The sequence below is a fragment of the Haliotis asinina genome, chromosome 15 (assembly GCF_037392515.1).
Source record: "Haliotis asinina isolate JCU_RB_2024 chromosome 15, JCU_Hal_asi_v2, whole genome shotgun sequence".
Taxonomy (NCBI): Eukaryota; Metazoa; Mollusca; class Gastropoda; order Lepetellida; family Haliotidae; genus Haliotis; species Haliotis asinina.
Window position 1 is genome coordinate 32,256,568 of NC_090294.1, and position 12,300 is coordinate 32,268,867.

The 12,300-nt window shown below is 45.1% G+C and overlaps 1 protein-coding gene across 1 annotated transcript in view; it reads left to right on the forward strand.

Moving 5' to 3' along the window:
* The window catches only part of LOC137265618 (prominin-1-like), a 298,050-nt gene that overhangs the window by 153,854 nt on the left and 131,896 nt on the right, over nt 1-12,300 (forward strand). The window contains exon 16 of the mRNA XM_067801049.1: nt 9,500-9,590. Within this exon, the coding sequence (XP_067657150.1) occupies nt 9,500-9,590 (91 nt within the window). The remainder of the gene's footprint in view (nt 1-9,499; nt 9,591-12,300) is intronic.

Here is a 12,300-nt window from a genome sequence, read left to right on the forward strand (position 1 = left end):
ACTCGGCCTGTGCCTTTTGGAATTTCTCAGTAGCGAGATCGTGCCGCTTCCTTTCTTCCTGTATTTCAGCCGCGTGGTCATCTCGTAGTTTCGAGAAGAGGAAATTACTCCCGGAAAATGCCAGGGCATTCACTAACGCCCCACCGACCATCATAGCTATCGTGGCCATCCTATATTTATTTCGTTATATTTTCAGGTATTATCCCTTGTTTTACTAGGATGTCTTTTGTGGCCATCGCCATACCAAGGTTCATTATGAGCATACCCATATCCTGCAGGTTGAAATCTAGCTTGATAGTTGGTTGTTTAAGCACCATTTTAGTCAACCGAGCGTACCCTACGGCTAGACTGGCGACCACTGTGGCGTGGTATGCGTCGTTGACGAACGTTTTCCCCTCAGACATTATGTATATGATATAAAAATATTAAAATTATAACATGATATGCGGGTCGACAGTGGGGGTTACCCCCACACCCCCACTGTTGGGGGGTACCACCTCACTGTTGGGGGGTACTCCCACGTATAACCATGTTATAACCACGGCAGCACCTACAGCCAACAACAGTCGGGGGTTGATAATTTTATGTTGGTTACACCACCGTTTTTTACCGGCAGCTACTCTCTTAGGATTCTTCTGCCTGGTTACTGTTTCCCTGGTCTCCACCGTCACCTCGGGAGGGGTTTCCCTCACTGTGGGGGGTACCCCCACCGTCACCTCGGGAGCAGCATCCATCTATACTATTATTATTATTTTTTCTCTCAAATTGACAATGCTTTGCCGTGATAATCGCCGCCGTCACTGGAGCCAACAACATGCCATATTTGTGGTACAGCTCGCAGCTGATAGAGCTCACGGCGTGTTCGATAAAAGGGTCTTTCTCGAGGTCTTCCCACAGGTAAAGTCGGCGCTCTGGTGGAATGGGAAGGAAGTATGACACAATACCGGTGTATATCTGGGTCATAGCCGATCCTATTGTCTTTGTCATTTCTGCTCCGAGCCGGGACTCGAATCTAGCGTACAGCTTATCGATTTCTTCGGCTGACATTTTGTGAATTTTATCTGGAGTGTAGTCTCCAAAGTAATGTTTGGCTTTGCCGCCAACAGCCAACGCCACCAGTTTCTCTCGCTTGTCATCATCCACTACCCCAGGTACCAACAATTGTTCGAGCAATTCCTCACACTCCATCTTATAATATAACAAGTAAGATTTAGTTTTAACTATATAATACCCGATGCAGACAAAACACAGAGAAATGAAGGTTAAGTTGCACATGACAAACACTTCAAATATCATAGCTATACTTAGTATTTGCTTAGCTTTAGCTTAGCTTTGCTTAGCTTTGCTAAGCTTTGCTTAGCTTTAGCACACCCTATATGCTACTGGTTGGTCGGTCTTGAGCACGAGCTTAGCGTGTTTAGTTTCAGCGAGCTGTTTCTTCACCCGTTCCCGTTCTAATTTGCTCATCACATCGTTCTCTCTCAAACACTCCTCGAACGAATCCCTGTCCTTGCAGTGAAATAAGGCCACCCATCGCGTCTGCTCCCTGAGGTCTTTCAACACCGAGTTGAACTTCTGCGTTAGCACCCAGACGCTGTGATTTGCATGCCGGCCGGAGAAGGCCAGGTACGATAGCATGTCTCTCTTTTTTCTCGCGATTAGCGCTGCAGTCGTCCATTATGAACAGCGTCGGTTCCCCTTTAAATTTCTCGTGAAGAGCTTTCAACCAGTCCTGCAGGCGTGTTCCAGGGTCGATTTTGTGTACGTTCGGGTCCGTCATCACCCAAGGTCGCGCGTACGTTTTATTCATGCTCAGAGTAGGGCACATGATAACGATGTTATTGAACACATCCTTGTAGTAACCCTCCAACACGAAAACGGTCTTCCCACAGCCAGTCTGCTCGCACACTATGGCGCAGTGTGGGTCAGTGGGGAGGTGGAGGTCAGTAGATGGCTTGCACGAATCTCCCATTGTCTATATTAAGTTGCGCGTCCATAATAACGTACAGATATAATTTCAACTTACCAGCGGGTTGAGCCTTCTTAGTAATCTGGATGGTTATCCCTTCGCTGCCGTTATCTATACGGCGCCCGCTACCGTGCAGTTTATCATCATCCGTGGATCGCATGTCCAACCATAGGGCGTACTTGGTGGTCAGGTATTCACCGATCTGCACGGAGCCGAGGCCCAGGTCCTTTGTTATGTCAATGGTCACTTCCACCTTTTCAATCTCGGGGTTGAAAAACTTCTTGCTGTCCCTCCGGAATGGCTCGTAATCCTCCACGGGGACGACCAGGATACCTTTCATCGATCGCGCCGGCACGTTCAGGTTGATATTCCACACAGTGTCGCTCTTATCTCGCACGACTGATCTATGCCTCAGTACGCGATCGTACAGGATAGCCATCTTCCCAGAGTATTGGCTTCGAACCTGCCTGGCCAGCTCCGGGCTAGTGACCATGTCGAACTCCAGAGAGATGTTGTCTATGGCATAACTGGCCTCATCACCGTTCGGCGTACGCACTACTTTGCTATAGTCGTTAAACGTGAGCTCGTATTCGAGCCTATCACCCAGCGCGGCCTGGTAAAACGGCGCGTGTCCCGTGAGCAACTCGAAGTCGAGCGGCACGCAGAATCGATTCCCGTATGCTCGAGCGATGGCCTTTTCACCGTCCGATAGCCATCTTCCCAGAGTACTGGCTTCGAACCTGCCTGGCCAGCTCCGGGCTAGTGACCATGTCGAACTCCAGAGAGATGTTGTCTATGGCATAACTGGCCTCATCACCGTTCGGCGTACGCACTACTTTGCTATAGTCGTTAAACGTGAGCTCGTATTCGAGCCTATCACCCAGCGCGGCCTGGTAAAACGGCGCGTGTCCCGTGAGCAACTCGAAGTCGAGCGGCACGCAGAATCGATTCCCGTATGCTCGAGCGATGGCCTTTTCACCGTCCGATAGCTTGTCTAGCTGGTCTGGCGTGAAGGCATACCCTATGCGCGACCGGGTTGATTTGCTGATGCCCTGGTACACATCATTGACTCGTTCTCCCTCGCTTTTCCAGAGATCCCCGTAGCAGTGAAACACGTCGCTGTCGTCGATGCTCAGCACCTCGTTACCGCTGATCTTGACGGTCGTTTTCTTGATGATAGCTTGACCCACGTTCCGCACTAGCTCGCGTTTGTCGTTGTCGGAGGTCAACGTGATATTGAACGCCACTCGAACAGTGCCTGGTACAATAAGGTCATTCTCACCAAGGTTTGGAAATCTAACCAGCAGAGTTTGATTCTGGTCTATCTTGCTGGGATTGTTGGTGATGGTCACCGACTGGCGCACGGCTCTGGCTCCTAATGGCTCTCTCAATCTTCTGAAAGGATCTAATTTTCTGCCGTACATTGTTATATATAAATGAAATATATTTTTAATACTAAATAATGGCTGAAGACATACCTATGGAGATGTGGGATTATACTATGGATGATACAGGGGCCGAGCAGGAGACCTCATTCTCGCTAGGTGACGCACTCATGAAGGAGGACGCCGTTGACGATTATTACAACGCAGTTGAAAATAAATCCAAACTCAAGCCGTTGGGAAGGAACTATTCCAGGTTTACCCTCGATAGCAATGGCACGCTGCGTTTGAAGGCTCACCCGGAGATCGATCTCGTGAATAAACGCACGAGAGAACCGCTTGCTTTATCAACACTGGGCAGTCGACATGGGAGTGACTTTATCCGCGATGAACTAGGTTTCATAGATTACGGTGGCGCGCGACCTAAGCTTCCCCCGAAGGTCCGTCAAGATATGCAAGATTATGATATTAAAAAGGTGTTGGCCGACTACGAGAACAAGCCCTTCCCAGGTTTCGAACTTACCTTTCGGGAACTGCGGGGGTTGGACCTGTTGATGCAAACCATTCGTGGACAGCTCGCGAAAAGCACGGCCAAAGTGGGCGAGATAGACGACCACATCGACTATGAAAAGGAAAAACTCGGTGAAACTGAGGACGAGTCTATGAAAGCCACCATCGAGGAACGAATACGTAATTTGGAAGAGGAAAGGCAGGTCTGGTTGGAGACAGCGTCCGGCCACAAAGAAAAGCTTCGATCCCAGGCCAACCGTGTGCGGGAAACCATCAATCAAGTCCTCTACCGAGACACCACGTTAGCAGACAGGATTCGGATATTGTTCCGGGAGCAAGGGATCACCATCGCCAGCATTCTGACTGCATTGGGTTTCATCATATCAACCTTGGTGGTGTCACTGACAGGGGGTACTGTGGGAGTTCCCCCCACACCCCCCGGCGGTGTTAAAGACTGGATAAAAAAACTCGGGGAAGGCCTAGCTAAACTGGCTGGTAAAGCCGCCGAAGCCCTTCCCGGCATCCTGGGTAGCATCGTCTCGTGGTTGTTGGGCGCTCTGGCTAAAACTGTCACGTGGCTCAGTCAAAACCTGTGGGCAGCCATCGTCGCCGTGGCGGGTCTGGTGTACGTAGCGGCTAAGAAATTTTTAACAAAATAAGTCCCAAAGCTACCCCACCAACCACCAGGGCCGTTTTACTATCAATATGCTGCTGATTGGAGGCCTGAATATGGGGGGCCACCTCCTGTGGTGTTGGTTGAACTTTAGACTCCGGGGGTGGCGCCACTATACCCGTTTCACGTGGTGGGATGTGTGGGATATATGGGGTGTTAACATCGGGGTTGATACCCAACTTTTGATCCGCCGTGGCTATGACTATTTTGTTGTTATAACCCACTACTTTTTTTACTCTCAGTTGCATATCACTCGGAGCCATGTACAGCCCCACGGCGAACACGTAGTTGACTTTCGATCTGGCGTATTCTAACACGTTTTGGTAGCGTTCGATGGCCCGCGGGAGATCAACTGGAGAATTGATAGCATCCTCAACGTTGACAACGAACTGTTTCTGAGCGTCGTAAGCAGTTCCCTTACCGAGGATGTTGGAACGCGTCATCGACTGCGCACCCAACAGCGCCCACACGTACGTTCGAATCGAGTCGTTCAACCTGACTACCCCGGCATTAGTAAACCCTTTCGACATGTCCAGCATGAACATTTTCCACCCGTCTGCGGTTGACTGCTCCACTTTCTGGACTGTGAAAGCAACACCACCTTTAAAGTTCATACGATCATCCCTCCATTCATTACTCGACAAAGCAAAGTCCTGGCGTAGTATATCTCGTTTCAGTACATCATCACTGACTTCTTTCACTGGTCGCCCCCGATCATAAGGAATACCCAACCCGTGGTTCGGGCCCGGCAAACGCCAATCCGTCTTCGGGTTTATTTCGAATTCATTGCAGATACGTTCGTAGGCCCGTCTATCGTACGGGTTGTTTGTTGCGTCCCACGCTTTGTCCTGTGGGAGGGGGGCGCTGATCTCTTTAAGGATACGTCTGACCTGGTAGTACACGTGGAACTTGAACACAGACTGACTCAGCGGTCCACGCCGAGTGTCGGTCAATGTCACACCACACCCCGTTGTAGCGCACCACACGGCAAAGTTGAATTGATTCTGCCAGAACTGCATAGGGTTGTTGAACCAAGCGTGGACTGCCTTGACGTTAGTCACCGAAAGCTTATACTTATCGAACACATCTAAAAGCTGGGCATTGAAATACAACCCAGGAGCAACCACGATCTTCATGGGGGAGAAATCTACGTCCAGTTTAGGGTAAAACATTTGAAACTCTTATATAATGAGTATATATACTCTAACATGTACATAACACTTCCAGGAATAACGAGCGGTGAGGCCGTTCAGCTGACGCACGCGATCGATAACACGTCAGGCCAACTAGAAGTCGCACTCTGCGATATCACCTACCTACCGCAATGGACTAACATCAACGCCAGCAACAATAAGCTGTTCGTCAGTGGAACTCGCAGTCAGATAACTGACGGCTACTACAGCGTGTGCTCTCTAAACGACGAGGTCTTCAAACCCCTGGGAGCCGAACTCAAGATGAACGACTCAAACGGCACAGTGGTGTTAATCAACAACGGAAGAAACCCCTTGAGGCTCGTCCGACTATTAGCGAGGACTCTCGGTATGTCTCCTGACGAGATAAAACCAACAACAACCGTCACAGGCACGAAGTTACCCGACCTAGTACCGTACCGAGAGCTGTACATTCATCTCGGTCAGGTGAGCACAACGTACAACATTCAAGGCGGTCACCCTTCCACTATACTGAGAGCAGTGCCGGTGAAAACTGAGAAATACAACGACGGTAGAACCGAGTCGTTTTCACCAAGGCAGTATAAGAGATTAACCCAGGGCAACATACCTGAGCTGATAATATCGGTGTTAGATATAAATCATAATCCTGTAAATATAGGATACCTCAGCTTAACGCTTCACGTAAAATGACCAGCGCACAAGGGCCCGGAGTGATAAAATGCGTCAATATCAGGATCTCCGACCTCGGAGACACGCGTGGTTTCGACGCTCCCGGAGTAGATGGTAAATCGTACGCCTTGCAACTGAAAAACAACATTTACAAACGCGTTGAAGTCACCTCCGGTGGAACCCTAAGTGATATAGTAGATACCACAAGAGCAACAGTCAACACTAAGTACGCCCTTGTCAACACCGGTAATAACTGGATAATATACCCATCGTTCGGGGGTAAACTGTTCGACTTAGATGTTGAGAGCACTACCGTTGCCCGAAACAAGCCATATATGCTCGTCTTCACCGAAGATGACAAGTGGGTGTTGTTACCCGATAACGACTGGTTTCTCAATATTAGGCTCGGCTCCCCCTACGTGTTCACGGATAACAAAGACAACCACCTAAACAAAGTCGTGAACAATGGAACCCTACTCGTGGCTTACGTCCCAACTCAGAGACGTAGCGTAGTCGTCAGCCCACTCGACACTATGGCAACCCACATGCTATCGAGTAAACCGACCATACAAAACGTGACATTACAGTTGGTGTCTGAATTCGAAGGCGTGGTCAGTATACTAGAGAGTCTACCGGCAAACTCAACACTGATCATCAAAGTCTACCTAGGGGAACCATCGGGGAATGATGTCGAGATCGTGAAGGGAATCAAACTCGGGTGGGGGAAACGACACCAGTATCAAGTTTGCAACGTTTACGTGCGGGTGGGTGTCGGCTCCAACACCAGTCTGCAGGGGGTCAACGTGATCGTGGAAAACAAGATATCACTAACCAAGATCTTCCTGCCTGACAACATACACTTCATGGGTATGAAGTTCACCCCTGAACTATTATCAGAAAACCAGTTGGAAATTATATCGTAATAGTATAATTATGACCAGTCATCGTCCCAACACTACGCTTAACGACCTAGGAGATACGGAGGGATTCGATCAGCCTGGTGAGGAAGACACCTTATATATCCTGCACTTCAAAGACAACGTGTACAGACGGGTGTCGTTATCAGATTTTAAAGAGCCCAAATGGCTGATCAACTTAACACTCGCCTCACCTTATATCACAATGGACGCAGATACGTGGATCTCTAAGATTAGGAACAACGGTATCTGGGTCGGGGATTTCATTCTGGAGCTAAATAAATTAGCAGCCAATACAGGTTTTTATATCGCAAAAAATAATTTAATATCTGAAGTAGACAATAAATTAACATTTGTCCACAATGGTATTTGGCCCCCTTGGTATTTTAATGGAATATTCTCCCCCTCCACACTCATCATAGAAGTCTTCTTTGCGTATTCAGACGACAAGGTAAACACCTCAAGAGGACACCAAATTTTACCTGGGTTGACAATACGCTGGCAAACCGAACACGTACGCAAATATTGTCGTATTGTTATACAACGGAATCCCCCCCGTAAAACCCTCACGGGTATAAGCCCCCTGGGTTCTATAAACCACTTAATAAGCCTCCGTGGGGTTTCTATTATAACAAAAAATCCTATTAGCCTCTCACCTATTACCATGAATAATAATCTACACCTTGTAAGCTTCAAATACATTGAAAGACTATTAACTGAAACCCAATTAAAATATCTTTCATAATATATATTATAGGATGGGCCTGTACCCAGTCGTAGAGGAAGTAGCGATGACGCTGGAAACCGTAGATGGGTTCCGCTTGAGGCAGTTATGTGATATGAAACGCCAACTAGAACATGACCGTGACACGCGGAAAGCACTATGTAAAAAGTACCATAGAGCTTTCAATATCGTGGATGGGGCTGACACTACCCTTATGGTAACCAGCATGGGACTAGGGGCGGCAGGTGTTGGGTTGTTGGCTACCATCGTGGCCGCACCTATAGTGCTAGGTATTGAAATAACAGCTGGGGTGGCAGGGTTGGCGCTTAAGTTAGTATCACGCAGACTTCATCGTAAGGCATTGAAACACGACGAGATCAGGATTCTGGCCGAAGCAAAGCTCAACACAGTAAGTGGGCGTATTTCCACGGCACTCTCTGATAGTAAGATCTCAGAAGAGGAGTTTCGTTCAATCCTCTCTGAACTCACAAAATATAACGGAATGAAACAAGATATTCGGTCCAAATCTCGTAAGTCTGCTATCAGTGAGGACGAGAAAAAAAAGTACATAGAACAGGGGATACAAAAAGCCCAACAAGCCTTTATTATGAACACCAAAGAGATCATAGGCGGTTCACGTTAAACTGTTTCATCGATATAAACGTGACATAGGCACAGTAATTACCGCCAACTTTTTTGTAGTAGGGGTAATAGTAGCAAGAGCTAAGGGCCCCACCAAAGCCTTAGTTAGTAAATAAGGCGTTGTAGAGACTTTTTTTTAAAGTGATCCAGAACCCCCATTCCCTATACTACTTCTCTGATATTGTATTCCATGTTTCAAACTACCAAATTAGTCACCTCATGTTCATTCACCCTAAGTGATACCAAATAGTTTTCCACTGTTCACTGTATGCAACACAATATGGTATTACATGTTTTTGCATATTATGGATATTTTCCCAATGATATATTTAGGGGTTTTTTTTGCCTTGATGATTGTATCAAAATTCCTAAATGGAAGCTCTTACATTAATCTACTTTCCTACAGAATAGGTTAGCCAATTTTAAATTTATCCAAAATTAAGATCGCTGTCTAACTGCTAGCTATGGTGACTTGAGAGTTTCTGAACTATACACCCTAGCCTACTGCAACTTATTCATGATAAAGATGGAAAGTATGTCATGAAACAGTCTCTGGCTGACTTGGTGGCTATGATCACCATGGTTGCCCTGACTAGTTTCTAAGTCCCATATATGCTCTGATGTTCTATCAGCCCTTGAAAAGATTTTGTTCTGCTGACTAGGGCATCATAAAAAACAATATTTACACAAGCCAACAATATTGCAAGCTGTTGAGAACATTAAATCCTAACACAAATCATTTTGACTGAGACCCTCTAACAATCATGTTTGTTACGTTTCATCAAATTCTGATCTGAAAATCAATCCAAATATTAAAACATGTACATGTATATTGTTTCAGAGAGTGCAAATCAGGTAAAGCGGCTTACACAGCCTTCAAACTGGAAAACTTCAAAGACTTCAACATCACAGCTCTGGTTGACTACAAGAGTGTAAGTATACTGATGGTCTATGTCAAGTGTGTAACATTCAAAATATTTAATAAAGGACAATGTCAATCATTTTTGGATACACAATGCCTTTTACAAGATGGTCATATGTTAGTAATGTACAAATTCTAATACTTTTAAGTTTTTACCCCATCTGTGATGTGATGAATGGCACATCTAGTGTTAGAAATGCTTGGAAAATGTTTTTTGGCTTCATATCAATATGATGAATTTGACACAAAGATAATAGCACATATATGATATATGTACGACTCTACTTAGTTGGATATTCAAGCTCTGATTACGTAAATGCACTTCCTTCACAGTCATGAGGAAATTTTGATGTTTTAGCAACAGTAGTAAATGTACAAAGAATAAACTGTAGTAATTATGTCATAAATGTTCTCTCTGGATTATGGTTGCCAGTTTCCTGTGGGTGACACAGATGTACAGAATGACAGAAATTAAAATTTTCTTCTAAAGTGATAGCTATTGCTAGTGGTATTCCTAAATATCTACATGGGTATCTCCCTTGGCTGTGAGCTCACAGCCCTGATCACAACTCCTTCATAATTTTTTCTGTATGGTCAAGCACAGACATGTCAGAGTGGAAGAGATTGTTTGATCAAGTTATCTTGCAGACTTATGTTACGTACAGTCAGTAGACATCACATTGGGTTACGGGACCATCACATTGTTACTAGTTTAGTGTTATTGTGATATTTATTATTATTTTGTAATAGGCGTGGTTTTGATGTTCGTTACCTTCGCCCAGTGACAGCTGAGTTTGAGAAATAATTAGGTAGGAACAAGATGTTAATCAACCTTCGTTGGACTTTGCGTTGTGTATTTTTAAAATGTAGTGTTTCAGGCTGATGTGTTCTCTACTTTCAAACTCAGGAACCAGTTCGTTAATCGGGCAAGTAGGGAAAATAACAGAAACAAACAAACTAACTGACAATAATTTATTACAAAACCGAATACTATATAATTCACTATATCACAAAATAAGTGCATGCAGTGTCAGAAATTTATGACTGACCTAGATCCTCATTCTCTATGTGCATCATGCTTTGTGGGAGCCCCATGTACAGTTGATGCCCGTTGTTTGTGATGTTCGGATTTATCAACAAAGATATGGATGAATATTGAAAGAGCTTGTAAACGTGCCAGGAAAAGGAAATTATCAGAATCAACTTCAGATTCCTCAAAAAGCAACAAATCAGCCTCACAACCATCTAGTTCATCAGTTATATCGGAGCCAAAACCTAAATCAAAGTCTAGATCTAGTACGTCTTCTAGCCATATTGATTTGTCTTCCTTCAAGTCGGAAATCCAGTCATCCATGCGGCAATTCCTACATGAGTTGAGTTTGAGTTACATAATGAAGAGAAAATCTCTGGCTTACAGAGACAAAAAGGTTTCTCTGGCTCTTTAACCCCAAATGCGGCATACACATATGACTCATACGATGATGGGCATGCTTGGTCCCAAGGTCAAGAGTCTTTCCTCATGGGATGGTGTGGTGCTCTGTTTGGTTCAGTCCAACATCAGACATGTCCCTGCAGCAGGAGACACGAATGCTTCAGGCAGGAGGGACATGGTCCCTGGCTGCCAACCCTTAGGGGTCGGCTCCCAAACTAGTTTGCTTGCTGAGCTGGCTATTGTCTCACGCTTGGGTGATTCAGTGTCATCTGCACGGCATGGTCTAGATCCTGCTGTCGGGGTAAAGGCGACCGGCACAGGCACTACTCAGCCGTTGCACAACCCAAATTCCTTGGTATCCACACAGCATGGAGTAGCTTGCCCTGCGGAGAATGCAATGGATGGTGCACACTCTTCCTCAGTTTCGACTACAGTTATCAATGAATTCATTGACACGGTCAACCCGCCAATTATTCCGTTTGTCCCTGACTTCTTCGATTCCCCTGTTTTCTCAACAGCTGTAAAATATTAATATGAAAGACTGTACATAACATTTGTAAAGCTAATCAATGAATGTTGCCCCAATATATATTGGTGTGTTTACTCTTACTAGATACCTGATACACTGAACATCATAACTTCCATTCAGATCACCAATAACAAAATATTTACAAAATATGTAATATCAAATGACACCAGACGGTAAATTCACCAATGACAAGATCCATATTTATGAAATATCTAATATCAAATAGAAATATGAAATATATAATAAACCAGACCAATATCAAAGAATTGACCTCCTGATATGATATACACGTCATACAGAAAGTTTATGAATAAACTTCTTAGTTCTTTCAGTCATTCAGATATATTTGGTGACAGTTCAAAGTTCATTTCATGATGTAATCATGAAATCGTTGAGGCTGTTTTCTGATTCTCTGCGAATGTCATGGTTCTGTAACCATCAGGATCAACATCAGAATGTTCTGTCTCAAATGTATATTTCACATGACGTTTCTTGTCAGCATACATCTTCATTTTCTCTGCATACTCCAATTTCCTAGAAAAATAAGGATCAACCTTTACAGATTTCAATACAGGTTATTTTGTCTTAATGTCCCTGTTAAGAAACAACATAGCTGGAGTTTCTCCACTCGCACAATGAGTTGTAGCTCTGTGAGTTTGCAGAATTGTTGGAAGTTATACTTCCATCGCTGGCTGCAGTTCTGAAAGACTTCTTAAGAGATCTGTGAAAACGCTCAATTTTCCCATTACTTTTAGGGAA